Genomic DNA, 14,408 nt, shown 5'->3' on the forward strand with positions numbered 1-14,408 from the left:
GGAGGCAAAAAAACGTCTATAAACGTCCATTCGCCAAACGGCTCAAAATGCTCTCAAATTCGGTCAAATCCAGCTGAAAACAGCGTTTAATGATTAAATACAAATACTAGTATTTGTATTTAATCATTAAACTAACAAATACTAGTACGACCTGTCCGTCTGTCAAACGTCCGTCGGCGAAACGTCTTTAGGCGAATCATCCGGTCACGACATCATCATTGCTCGCTATCGGCACACCAGTATCACACCTGCCACAAGCAGGTGCATGTCAATGTTCCCTCTAATTTTTCATGTAAAACATGCTGTAAAACAAGAAAAACATGAGTGGACAGAGCTACTGCCACTGGCTGCCACTTAAACGGCGCCATCATGGGGAAAGGGGTAAAAAAAAAAAAAAAAAAAAAAAAAAAATTTAAAAAAAAAAAAAATTGATCTTTCATATTAAGACGGGGGCCGCAAATTATCGTCCCGCGGGCCGCAGTTGGCCCGCGGGCCGCATGTTTGAGACCCCTGCTTTAGAGCCAATGAGTAATACGTTCAGGTTGTTTGTAGACAGGTCTTCTAGTGAGCAAAGCGGGATGTGGCAGCCATTGATCTGAGACAGGGTTCCTACTATGTCACTCCATAAGTCGTTAACATTTGTGCTTGGAGTATATGTGCCAACATATTTTAGAAAACGATTTCCATCTAATAAAAAGCCCATTTTTTAATTTAATGACTAGTCAAATAAATTCTGAAAGCATATATTGTATAGGTTGCTATTTAACATTCCTGCTCACGGAGGAAAATATTGGAAAATGAAAAAATATAGGTACAGTAAAAGGCTTTGTTGCACAGGGTGTCCCTGAAGTATTGGTCTTATTTTGACCCTGAATAATCTCAAAAACTATTAAGCAAATAAAAGCGCATCTGCAATATTCTAAAACCTTGCAATCTCAAATTTAACTTTTTAATTACTATGTTCAAATATGTTAAATGAAACCAGCGTTGGTCTCAGGTCTCACACCGAGCTTCCCAATTCTTCCAGAATTGTGTTTTTGATGGTTATAACAGTTTCTGTTATTTCCAAACTTCAGTTCATCCACATCTTTTGGAAAGGGAGCCACATAGACCAGTTCTTTCACAACTCCCCTCACAAAAGGAAATTGCAGGGTCTGGGAACTGGAGACCTGGGAGGAGACCGGATTTGTGACTGCACTGTTGTACACGTTCCCTGGATGAATAAATGGAGCAAAGCCAGCACTGGCTGTCCTCCATAAAGTGGGGAGATGAATAGCCTAACGTTGACCTAGTTGTACTTTTGCTTTACTGAAAACAAAGCACCTTGTTCCTGGAGTCGATCATGCTCACTGTAGCCAAAAAATAAAGTGGCAACAATATTTAACTTCACAATGACACTGCACATTTTCCATTCAACCTGACATTCTTCAAGCAATCATCTTTAACAGCTCGTAAGACTCGTTTCTGGGTTCTGTTTGTAGTGTACACGTGATTGCTGGTTGATCATTAGGGCTATACGTTGTTGATCATTAGGGCTATACATTGTAAGGGAAATATTTTTTTTTGCTACATACCGTGTAGAATGAGAGCTGTATCGAATACCCTGCAATAGTGTTTAATGACATTTTTTGGTGAGGTATTTTATCCATCTGGCTGCAAAAATTTGCAGTCGGGCGAATAATACTGGATGATGAAGCGCATCATTAGGAGTTGTTTCAGCCAAGCCTTAAAATTGCATTGGTGCAAAACAGTTTCAAACTCATCTCCGTGTTGCGCGTTTCAGAAATTATCTGAAAACCTGTATTTAACTTTGAGTACAGTTCAAACAAACATATTTATCTTTCAGTAATATTTTTTTTTTTTTCACTTAGAAACACTAGAATTATTAATTCCTTTTATAATGAGCAATTTCAAGATCCCAACCTCTCAGGGGTAATGCATCATAAACTAATTAATGAGCTGGGGAACAGGCCAATGTGTGTTGAGAGGAAGGGAAGAAAGGACACAAAAAAATGATCAATACCCCATCACTATCAAAAGAAGTGGTGAATTGAAGCAATATCCACAGGAAGTTACTCTTTTTCCGGAAAAAAAACAAAGGGGGGGCACAGAATAAAACAAAGTGTCTTCTTTGATGGAAATCTAGCAGACTAATAAAACTGAGGTTGCATAATAACTTGATAAGTGCCCAATGAGGTCTTCGTTCACATACCAGTACAATAAGTGTCTTAATTTTCTTTCATTTTATACGTCCTTCCATTGATTATAGCCATAGTCAATATTTTTATCATTAGATTTGGGCCACCAAAAACTGGACAGTGGCCCACGGGCCATAGTTTGGACACGCATTGAATAAATAGCTTGGTTTATAGAAGGTTAAACAGAATAGTGTAAATACACATAAATATATTTTTGTCTACCTTCAGTAGGCTTTGTCATTCTCTGTCCATGTTGCACTGCCTGTTGTCCAACCGTCCTTGTGCCTATACATGCTACCGTGGAAACCTAGACAAATAGGCCTGAAACAAGTAAATGGGTCACACAATTTGCTGCAGAATTAATGTAATGTGGGACACCACAAAAAAAATGGCAGTGCAGTAGTATTGTCGTCTTTATGAATAACACTGTTACCTGTATGTGTGAGTGAAGGTTGGGTGTTTTTTGTTGTTTTTTAAGAGAAAATGTAGCATGAAAGGTGGCCAGGCAGACAAAAGGTTAGTGCATCAGCTTCACAGTTCTGGGGTCAAGGGTTCGATCCCAGGTCGGTCCTCATTCTGTGGAGTTCATGTTCTCCCTGAGCTCGTGTGGGTTTTCTCCGGGTACTCCGGTTTCATCCCACATCTCAAAAATATGCAGGGTAGCCAGGTTGAACACTCTAAATTGCCCCCAGGTATGAGTGGGAGCGGGAATGGTTGTTTCTTCTCCTGGTGTCCTGCAAATGCCTGCCCACCGATTCGGGGTGTCCTCTACCTGGTGCTGTAGTTAGCTGGGATAGGCTCCAGTACCCCACACGACCTTTGAGGATAAGCGGTTCAGAAAATGAATGAATGAATGTACAATGGGAGGTCAACAAATATGTATAGCATGCGCTTGGTTTATATAGTAGTAATTTGTTAAGCACTCTCAAATCAAAATCAACGAAGTACTGAACAGCAATCAACATTGTAATTTTTCATTTTATTTATTTAGATATGCCATCTGTTCCAGTGTTTTTTATTCAAATATTTGAAATATTTCACCAAGATTGGAAGAATATATCAACATTATTCTAATTTTATTTGCCTAGGGCAAAATATGACTAGGTTAAATTTGTACAGATATTAAATTGATTGTAGGCCCTTGGTTCGCATCAAGGACTGTAATGTTGGAAAATCTTGTTGTGCTGTAAGAGGAAAAATCAATTCAAATTTCGAAGAGCCTTCCAGAACATTGTGGTCGAGAACCGAGGTACCACTGTGTGTGTGCGTACAGTAATCCCTCGAATACTCGAAAAATGGCGAAGTAGGGTCACCCTCATTATAACTTTTTTTCCTTCAGTGCTGAGTCCTAGTAGCAAGAATGACTTCTGCTTACGAATAGCGGAAAAAAATCACAAAGTAGTCATTTGCGATAAGTGAAGAGCAATAAACGAGGAATTACAGTATATATTACTGATTTAATGTAGTGTCTGAAAGAATACTGCAAAAGCAAGTTTGAAGACAATCTTGCCAAGTCATTGGCTGGAAGTGTGGTGTCATATCAAGACAAAATCTTGCAACCTGTAAACACTATAAATGCCAATATCCATCTGGTCTTTGATTTCATTGAATCATTTATTTGTAATAAATATACAAACTACACAATTGTGGTTTGTCAGTAACACTTGATTCAAAGACATAAAATACAACAGAAATACTAATCAAGCAAGTAATGTGAAGGCATACTGGTAAACTTTGTGTGCTTATCCATTAAAGCTAAAAGCTCAAGTCTGCCTGTTTGTTTCAGTCTGCTGGCGTACTTCCACACGTAGCCTCAGTGTCTCATCCATCACTGTTTCAAATAAGCTGTGAAACATTCACTGTGGCCGAAAACATCAATTTCTTTGTCAGTTCTTTTGAAAACACCCCAAACGTACAAAACACCCCATGAGTAACAACCCCTTGGCTCCAATTAAAGTCTACACACCCCTGTTTGAATGCCAGGATTTAGCATTAGCAAAAATTGAGACAGATAATTCATTTAGACTTTTATAACATTACAAGAACCAAGAACTTAGTCAATTCCAAGGATTTTTGGTATCTTTAGAGTTAGGGATGTAAAAATAAAAACTGATGTTTTGGTCTCGTTCATTTTATGTCCATTCACCCAAAAAAAAAAAAAAGTAATTGAGTTGTAGCCTAGTGGTTATGTCACCTAAATGGTTGAAAAAGTGTTCTTTTCATCTAGTTTGTCCATGTAAAAAAATCTACATTTGAACAAGGTGCAATTAAGACTCCATCATATCAAGAGTTGGATGTTTTTGACGGCGCAACATCAAAGGTCAGAGTCTCTAAAGATGACATATTTTTTAAGATATATAGTATACAGTACAGTCTTCTAAAATTCACATTTCAGAGTTTAAACCGTTGTCACACAACGCGGGGCATCAAACAAACACGTCACTTACAAAGACTTCACTTTAGCCTTATAGTGGATTTGCTTTTGAAGGAGTGCTTTTTGGCATGATGTAAAATGAGAATAATCAACCACAAAGGTAGTGGTTAAGATGTACAGTGGGGCGAATAAGTATTTAGTCAACCACCAATTCTGCAAGTTCTCCTACTTGAAAAGATTAGAGAGGCCTGTAATTGTCAACATGGGTAAACCTCAACCATGAGAGACAGAATGTGGAAGAAAAAAAAGAAAATCACATTGTATGATTTTCTAAAAAAATATTTCCAGTGAATGACCTACAGAGAGCTGGGACCACAGTAACAAAGGATACTAGCAGTAACACAATGCACCACCAGGGACTCAAATCAGCAAGGACATTGAAGATGAGACGTGGCTGGGTCTTTCAGCATGACAATGATCCCAAACACAGCCAGGGGAACAAAGGAGTGGCTTCGTAAGAAGCATTTCAAGGTCCTGGAGTGGCCTAGCCACTCTCCAGATCTCAACCCCATAGAAAATCTGTGGAGGGAGTTGAAAGTCCTTGTTGCCCAACGACAGCCCCAAAACATCACTGCTCTAGAGGAGATCTGCATGGGGGAATGGGCCAAAATACCAGCAACAGTGTGTGAAAAGCTTGTGAAGACAACAATACCTCCGGCAGGAGCAGAACCTTCAAAGAAGGGCTCCCCCAAGGCTCGGTCCTGTCGCCCCTCCTATTCATCATCTATATTAATGACCTCCTCGACAAGTTCAACGATTCCACCCTGGTCAGCACCTACGCAGACGATCTGACTCTTGCTTTTCGGGGTAGGAACAAAGTGGAGGTGGAAAGCAGACTTCAAACGGAGGTTGAAAAAGTCTGTAGGTGGAGTTCCGAGGCACACCTAAATCTTAACAGCAAAAAGTGTGAGGCGTCATTTTTCAGCCTGGACTCAGCTGAGGCCAAATGGCAACCAAAGATCTCAATAAATGGCGCCGCCCTCAAGCATAACCCTACCCCCACTTTCCTTGGCGTATCCTTCGACCGACAACTCACGTTTGCGGAGCAGGCGAAAACAGTCTGCCAAACCATGTCCAAAAGAACAAATCTCCTCCGCAAACTCAGTGGCACATCTTGGGGTTGGCAACCAAACGACCTTAGAGCGGTGTATATTGCCACCCAAAGAAGTCTCGCAGAGTACGCAGCGCCGGTATGGGCCACCTGGCTGGCCCAAACTCACCTCAAATCCCTTGAAACTGCCCAACTGGAAGCAGCCTGCACCATAACCCACCACCTCAGGTCTACCCCCACCGAAGCAGTCCTACATGAGGCACATCTTACACCCCTCTCATCCTTAAACTTGGCTCGTCAGATGACCAAACCCATACCTCCCCAGACGCAGCCACAAGACGCGTCATCATCAAACGTGATGATCGCTCCCCCCCACCTCCGCCTCTGCCTTTTGCAGACCTACACTACGAAAGTCACAGAGGAAGAACTTGCCCTACCGAAAGGAGACCGAACGGACCTGATTCGTTTCAGCAGTGGACATCACCCCCTGCTCTGCCGTTGGCTCCACCTTACGGGGAAATCCGACTCGGATCGCTGCCGCCTGTGCGACGAGGAAACTGAATCGTCTGAACACCTATGCCTCCGCTGTCCGGCCTTAATGACCGAACGCTACCATCGCGGCCTGGGCAACTCCCTGGATGAACTAATCCGTGTTACAGTGGCAGTTCTAGCGCTGCTGAGGGTAATCCTCAGGCGCCGGAGGTGACAACAAACAAACAAGCAACAGTGTGTGAAAAGCTTGTGAAGAGTTACAGAAAACGTTTGGCTTCTGTTATTGCCAACAAAGGGTACATAGAGTATTGAGATGAAATTTTGGTATAGACCAAATACTTATTTTCCACCATGATTTGCAAATAATTTTTTTAAAAATCAAACAATGTAATTTTCTGTTTTTTTCCACATTATGTCTCTCATGGTTGACAATTACAGGCCTCTCTAATCTTTTCAAGTAGGATAACTTGCACAATTGGTGGTTGACTAAATACTTATTTGCCCCACTGTATATGATGAAACTAGAGATGTTCAACAAAATTGAAGCAGTGTTTAACACAAGTATAACAAAGTGGTGACTGACAACCATCATGTGCTTTGACTTTTTTAGATTAGGGTGAACATAAAGATATTAAGGCATTTAACATTGTCATGATAAAAACCATACATGAATTTGTCATTGCACTAAACTTAAGAAATGATTTTAGACGATTGAAGACAAGTTAGTTGTGTTACGTCCCTGACTTCTCCTAATCTATTTTTTTCATCTTAACAAAGAATTTTCCACTTTTACCTTTTATGGAATTTCTCTAAATGTAATTTTCTAGAATCCCAATTGTGTAGATGGCTTGTGATCAGGAACGTTAACAGCATTAAATTCTATATTTCTTAGAAGATTTCTGCAGCAATCCAACTAAATTTTCAAGGATTGTAATGGGAAATGTTATTAAAAGAGAGCAACGCGTCAAGTGCAGTCTACAAAAGCCACAAACAAATCAATCAACATTTGCATTGAAGTGCATATCTGGAATGTAAAAGCTACTACTGAATAAAGGCTGAGGTTCGATGTTTTCTGTACAGATTCTTAGCGATCAACATTCACTGGTGCTGTAGGTTGGGGGTTGGAACAATAAATCTCCCATGGCAAGTCGAGGCAATGCAGGACCATCAAAGACTGTCTAGTAAATCCAAAGCAATTGGCCGTTAAAATTGTCTAAACAGCAAAATCTGTACGGTGATATCATATCAGGGAAGTCTGAATCTTAGAATACCATTTTGCTCATTAAGATGCCAGACCAAGGAGTTTGCATTTTCCTGTGTGAATTCTGAGATGAAGAAAAGTAAATACATATGTGCATAGACACACATACAATATAGGCTATTGGCAGACTGACTCACTTTTCAAATAGGCAATTGAGAGGATTAATAGCTGGGTACAAAGGCCATATTGCAAAGAGTAGGCATGAATGAAAATCATGAGACTAAAACCAAATGTTGTCTGATCCTAGCATAAAGTTTTAAATTTATGAGGTTAAAAGTACGTATGAGACTAAAGTTTCATTAGCAAGAGTAAAAAGTTGCAATATCCAGTCATTTTCTATAGTGCTTGTCATTGTTGAAGTGATGGTGGTGAGCTGGAGCCTATTCTGGCTGACTTTGTTTGAGATAGAAACTGTACCTATTGGATTAATCGCCAGCCAATCACACTTATCGACTAATCATTGGCACTCAGTTTATAAGCATGGGGAGATACACAGGAAGGTCAAACACTAATAATTACGGCTGTTGTTTGTGTGTGAGCGTTGTTAAACTGTGCTTTCATGTTGTATTTCAGCGTTAAGTGTTCAAATAACCATTTGTAACGGCTTACACTACGCCAACAATTTCAGCATTAAGCTAACAGAGCTTTTTAATTTTTGTATTGTTTTGTTGATTGGAAAGTAAACTTCGACTCCAAGCAATGAAATGGTTTGAAGCCGCTTATTTGAATTTTGTTTTTGTCCGTTGTGAAAAGTTGAGGTTGTTGACTCTTTACAGAAAGACTATCACAATTAAAAAAAAAGAATTCCGAATTATGGCTTGCATTAGCATCAGGCAATTTCGCCTTAGTCTCAGAGTTAGGTACATATTGGTGTATTAAAGCCAGAATTCAGATCCCCCAGCAAAACATTTAAATGGATAGACAACTATAAGAATTTCTTTATATAAAATTAATGAGTGACAGGCTCATACAAACTAGAGGCACTAAACGTAACAGTATTCGCCACCACTGTATTTTTTTTTCTCGTTGCTCTACTTAAATCATGGAGTCAATTCACCAAAAAAATACTGTACGTTTTTTTTTCTTCTTTCATTTGTAGTATTATAACTTCATTCTGGTATTTATATGTACATGTCGTTTTGTTTTGTTTCTGGGGGTACTGTCCAATCATACATTGTGGTAACACAAGTTTGATCTTGTTGCGGATGATGTATTCCAAATGTAACTTCTGTGACTGAAATACAATTTAAAAAATATTTTTTCCCTGTTGTATGAAATCCTCATTAAATCCTGTAATTGTTCTGATTATACAGTACATTTATCTTTTTTCTTCCTGGCCGTATTACAACCTTTTACTTCTTATATTAAAACATGTTTAATCTTTTTGTCCAGTTTTTTTTTTGGCATTTGGCCCTAATACTTCTTTATATAAATGTCCTTGTGCCAATTTGGAAATTCTTGACTGATTTCACTCATTTAAAGTTCAACCATCTCAATGTAAGAAATGATGGTGGTTTTAAATGAGTTAGACCGAATGAAGCCGAATGAAGATTAATCCTCACTCCTTCATGTGGCAGAGGAAGGAGTGTATTTGAGGCCTAAGGTGGTCTAGTTTTCCTTTATTATTTCTCTCATCACTTGATGAGACCTTTGGAAACTACCTCCTGCTTGGTTGAGATGTTCAGTGAGTGTTCGTGGCTGGAGCCCGCATTTAGAGGCTGAGTACTTCTTTCATCCAGCTCTTCATCCTAAGAATTTCAATAATTTCATTATGACAGTTTGTTAACACAAGAGAGACAATATTGTAAAATTAAATTCATAATGGATGTCAAGTGAGTTATTTGAAAACAACTGAATCAATTCCTTTCAATTGGTTTTGATGCCCAAAAGATTCCGTTACCTGTAACAAGATAAAATAATTACTCATATATGCGTTATCACTATTATTTGATTTAAAAAAAAAATTAAATAGGGATTTCCCCAATCGATCACACCAATTTTTAAACATCAGAATGTGGTAAAAGAACAGTTTGGAAAACCTTTTTTGTTTTTAAGTATTAACTCATTGGCCGCCATTGAGGGTGATTGCTGCCATACCGATCTGGTCACACCTCGTTTTTCTTTTTCGCAGTATTAATAAACATAAAATTGACATCCATTCCTTTTTTAACTTCAAGCATGTGTCGTCAAATGTGCCTGTCATGATTCAGCGGTTAGAGTGTTTGAAAAAGATCACCCGCCCGTACAAGCGGAGGCCCGCACCGTGTCCGCAGTATCCTCCCCTTCAGTATGATCTCCATAGTGACTGTATAGCTCCAGGTCAGACAGTGCGCTCTCCACTGCCTCCTCGTCATAGTCAGTGTGGTAGTCTGACTCCTCTGACGGGGAGGGAGGTGAGGACAGGAGAAACAAAAAAAGATCACATTGAGGGACTATCAGAGGAGAGGGGAGGCGTGGCCAAGAAGACAGATGCAAGTGGGAGTGCAAATGGAGAGGTCGGAAGAGCATAGAGGACTGAGAAACAATCTGGCATTTGAAAAATTCATAGTGCTGCAAATGCTGTAAATATAATGGAAATTTCAAAGTCCAGAACCCATGAGGTCGTAGCCATTTGTTGTGAAAATACAAGCATCAGATCAACTAGGAATATAAGACTACAGGAAGTCCTCGAGTTATAAGCCGAGTTCTGCCCCTACGCAAGTCGAATTTCCACGTTAGTCAGATTTTACGTCACAATACTTTGTATGAAAAATAATATGTAGTTCTTAGCATCATTGCTAAGAGGTGGATGGAGAGTTAAGGTTTTTCAACAGAAAGCAAGGATCATGGCTACTGTGAGCCATAGCCGATGCTAACAAGAGAAACTCCGCAACGCCCCCACCTCTCCCTCTTATCAGTTAAGTGCATTTAGGGAATGCTCACAAAACACATGGCTCAGCACATTAACATTTGCAACATTAAGCATCTATATAAGCCAATTGGTTACATTAGCATCCATATTTTTAGGTTAAGTGAACCGATTGTTTGACTTTGACTGTTGGCAACGTCAGGTCCGTGTGGCCACAAAACTGCATTTGACAACGACTGAAGAGTTTTCAAGAGGCGGATTAATTTTAGCCTCTGAACAAGGCATGTCTTTACCAATGTTGTATCTCTCTCCTTTCTTAGTTCTTTTTTATGTTAATTCTAGATTACATGGTAATGGTAAGATTTCTTCTTAGGGGCCAGAATATGGAAAAAAGGAGGGTGAAAAAGCAAAGAAACCTCCAAACACAGAGAAACATTATGAACTAGCCAAGTAGGGGACCTCATGGTGGACAAGGCACAGATATCATGAGGTCCAAACAATGTAGATTGAGGACATTAAAACCCGAGGACTCCCTGTAAATTGCTGCTTTTTTAGCTTTGCTGGAAAGGTCTGTGTTTGACAATGGCCGTTCCTCTGCAAAACATATCATTTAATGTCTTCTGTAAACCTAGTGGCTGCAAGAAGTAAGAAGTGACTGATTCAACCTCTGCATTTAGAAAAAAGAAATTCATTCATTCATCTTCCATACCACGGGGGTTTGCCAGAGCCTATCCCAGCTGACTTCGGGCGAAAGGCAGAGTAGTACTCCCTAGACTGGCCGCCAGTCAGTCGTAGGGAACACAGAGAGACAAACAACCATTCGCGGTCACAAACATACCGCCCCTAGCGGGAATCGAGCCCGCGCATGAGGCGGCTAGAAAGAAGAAATGAGTATGTAAAATAGAGCCAGCTAGCTTGCATGCATGGATTGATGTGTAATATCAATGTAGGCACCTACTTGGGTTTGAACATGCTAAAATGAAAAAGGAATACTTTAGATATGGCAAAGAGAGCATGTGTGTGTGTGTTTGGATTTACCATCCACTAGGGCAGGTTTGACAGGCTCAATCCGGGACACAATTTCAGCCAAGTCAGTGAAGGAAGCGTTTGGACATGTCAACACCTAAACGACAATATGGATGGAGAAATGATCTCAGACCGCTGCCAAGTTCTGAACATATTTGACATAAATTCCTAGTGAGTTCAGGCCACATGAAATATTACAAAAATAGATTTTAAGTATTTATAAAGTAGAAGTGAATCAATCTTCTTAAGACTTACTAATAGGATTCTACAACATAAACGATTCTTATGTTGTAATTCTCGAGTATTTGCAAGTTTCTGCCGTCATTTCCCTTTCTGTTCATGGTAGGTTTGAAATAGGACATAACAGGGTAAGAAGATACAGTATATTTTCCTTGCACCTGGTGTCACTTTTGAATTGGAAACAAATTCACTTTGGCCAGTTACTTGAAAAAACAATGCTAAAAGTGTCACGAACCATTGTAACTTGTTCTGCAAGTCTCGTCTCATTTCATTTTCTGAACCGCTCTATCCTCTTTAGGGTTGCCGGGGGTGTTGGAGCCTATCCCAGCTGACTCCAGGCCAGAGGCAGGGGACACCCTGAATTGGTGCCCAGCCAATCGCAGGGCACAAGGAGACAAACAACCATTCACGCTCACACTCAAACCTAAGGGCAATTTAGAGTGTCCAATCAGCCTACCATGCATGTCTTTGGAATGTGGGAGGAAACCGGAGTACCCAGAAAAAAAAACACACAGGCCCGGGGAGAACATGCAAACTCTTCTGCAAGTCTTGGGGGGGAAATGACATGCACAAGCACTGTACCTCAATGTCAAGTAGGGAGTTGCAAAATACTGCCAGGCCACAAGATTGAGACCCTTACTTTAGAGCTACATTTTTTTAAACAAGAAAATATGATAATTGCTTAAGATAAATGTGGTATCAAGAATGAGACAACAGTTTATATATACACAACATTATCAGGGAACATTGAGTCTAACCTTGCATTTCCATATTATTGTTCATTTGCCATAGTGCCAACAAATGGAGTCTACTTTTAGTCTTGAGTCATACGAAAAAACAGTCAAAACACTTGGCCGACTACACATTTGTACCGAACAAATGAATTTCTAGTACATTCTGATAGCAGGTCAGATAACAATATTGTTAGGTAAGGGTAAGGAAAAGCAGTTGCGAGTCCTAAGATGGAAAGCCGCGACCCACTTTTGGCGCAAAAACAGTGCAGCATAAAAGCTGATTACAGTTGGTCTGAGAATGATGGAAAAAAGCCAATTATTGATGGGACGCTTCATCAAAATGTCAGGCCTGCTTTGTCGTGCCGGAATTCAGTATTAAAGCATGGCACTAAAAATCCGGCCGTGATTGTGATATAGACACACAAAGAAGTTCGAGTGACCAAGTGGGAACTCACATTATTCTTGCATTGCGTGTTGTGAAACTCTTCCTGATGTCTGTCTTTCAGCATTTTCTCCACCACTCCACTACGACGCCACACATCGAACACCGTCTTGCCATGCTGGTATCCTACCTCCTAAGATGACACAGACGAGATAGGATTTTTCCAAACTCAAAAAAAGGAACAACAAACCAGAGGACATTAAAGTGCATGTAAACATACCGCAATTTCATCAAACTTCCCAAACTCCAGCGTCCGGTAACGGTCGATGGGAGGTCGGATATACTCGCAGTAGTCGCTATTCTTCACAGACTCCAGGTGTCGCACACAGCACACATAGGCCAACCGGGTCTGAATCTCTGCCATGTTCAAAACCTGAGCAAACGCACCAGTGAGAAAACCCCTTAAGGAAACCATCGTCCTGTTAAAACTGCATTTAATGACCCATAAAACCCCACAAAGGTCCAACATCCTGTATTTGGCCTTTTATTTTCTAATGACGCCATTACCTTGACTTTCTCTGCCAGGGGATTGAGGCGTTTCCATAGCAGCCACCAGCCTGATAGAGAGTCCCCATAATTAGTGAGGTTGGTTTCATCACGACTGCCCACATCAATTGCTATCACCACTTTGGCTCCCATTGAGCGCGCCACATCAGCTGGCGGTGACAAAAAAATAAATTAAAAAGCGACAGAGTTGAAAATTGACAAAATCTCGGGAAAAATTAAAAATACAAGGGAAGTCCGAACCTGGTAGGTTGTTAATGTAGCCTCCGTCCATTAGCAGATGACCGTCTTTTGGGTCGCAGAGAGGGGGCAGATACCCAGAGAGGGTCATGCTGGCACGGACATACCTCCATAAAGAACCTTACAAAGACAACATTGTAAAGTGTACAACATGAAAAAGAAATATTTTATGCTAATCACCATAAGGATCTCTGATTAAGACTTCAAAATAAAATGATGGGAATTGTTTTTGTGTCATGGCGGATGAACACTCTAAATCAAGGGTGTCAGACTCAGGTTGGTTCGCGGGCCGCTTTAACGTCAACTTGATTTCACGTGGGCCAGACCATTTTAGATATAATATTTAGATTTTTTTTTTTTAGAACTGGAGTAAAAGCCCTGAATATTCAGTTTTTCATAGATCTAAAAATATGTTTATTTTAGCTTTTATATATATATATATATATATATATATATATATATATATATATATATATATATATATATATATATATATTTTACAAAATGATTTTTGAACTTAAAACACAGAAAAAAATGATTAAAAAAAATTACAATTATTGATTTAAAAAGGGGGAAAATCAGGAAATGTAATATACATCTATACTCTTCATTTTAATTTGATCCTAAAACAGAAAGTCGGCACTCATGATTTACTTTCCCGGGCCACACAAAATGATGCGGCGGGCCAGATTTGGCCCCCGGGCCGCCACTTTGACATGTGCTCTAAATTGTCCCTAGGTATGAGTGTGAGCGTGAACGGTTGTTTCTTCTCCTTGTGCCCTGTGATTGGCTGGCCACCGATTTAGGGTGTCCCCCGCCTGGTGCCCATAGTTAGCTGGGATAGGCTCCAGCACCCCCCACCACCCACGTGAGGATAACAGGTTCAGAAAATGAATGCATGAATGTTTAGTTATTATTTTATTAAATTTATCAGAGGC

At 40.1% G+C, this 14,408-nt stretch overlaps 1 protein-coding gene across 3 annotated transcripts in view; it reads right to left on the minus strand.

Moving 5' to 3' along the window:
• Positions 1-14,408, minus strand: part of pnpla7a (patatin-like phospholipase domain containing 7a) — a 41,997-nt gene that overhangs the window by 3,987 nt on the left and 23,602 nt on the right. The window contains exons 30-38 of one of the 3 annotated variants that reach the window (XM_077623310.1): positions 13,474-13,590; positions 13,234-13,382; positions 12,947-13,099; positions 12,740-12,859; positions 11,323-11,407; positions 11,243-11,257; positions 9,699-9,814; positions 9,098-9,184; positions 2,421-3,015 (exon numbers count right to left, since the gene is read on the minus strand). In XM_077623310.1, coding sequence (XP_077479436.1) covers positions 2,983-3,015; positions 9,098-9,184; positions 9,699-9,814; positions 11,243-11,257; positions 11,323-11,407; positions 12,740-12,859; positions 12,947-13,099; positions 13,234-13,382; positions 13,474-13,590 — 875 coding nt within the window. In that variant the 3' untranslated portion in view covers positions 2,421-2,982. Of the gene's footprint in view, positions 1-2,420; positions 3,016-3,793; positions 9,185-9,698; positions 9,815-11,242; positions 11,258-11,322; positions 11,408-12,739; positions 12,860-12,946; positions 13,100-13,233; positions 13,383-13,473; positions 13,591-14,408 lie in introns of those variants that run through there. The other 2 variants (XM_077623311.1, XM_077623312.1) reach the window with 2 other exon arrangements.

Source organism: Stigmatopora argus, chromosome 16 (assembly GCF_051989625.1).
Source record: "Stigmatopora argus isolate UIUO_Sarg chromosome 16, RoL_Sarg_1.0, whole genome shotgun sequence".
NCBI lineage: Eukaryota > Metazoa > Chordata > Actinopteri > Syngnathiformes > Syngnathidae > Stigmatopora > Stigmatopora argus.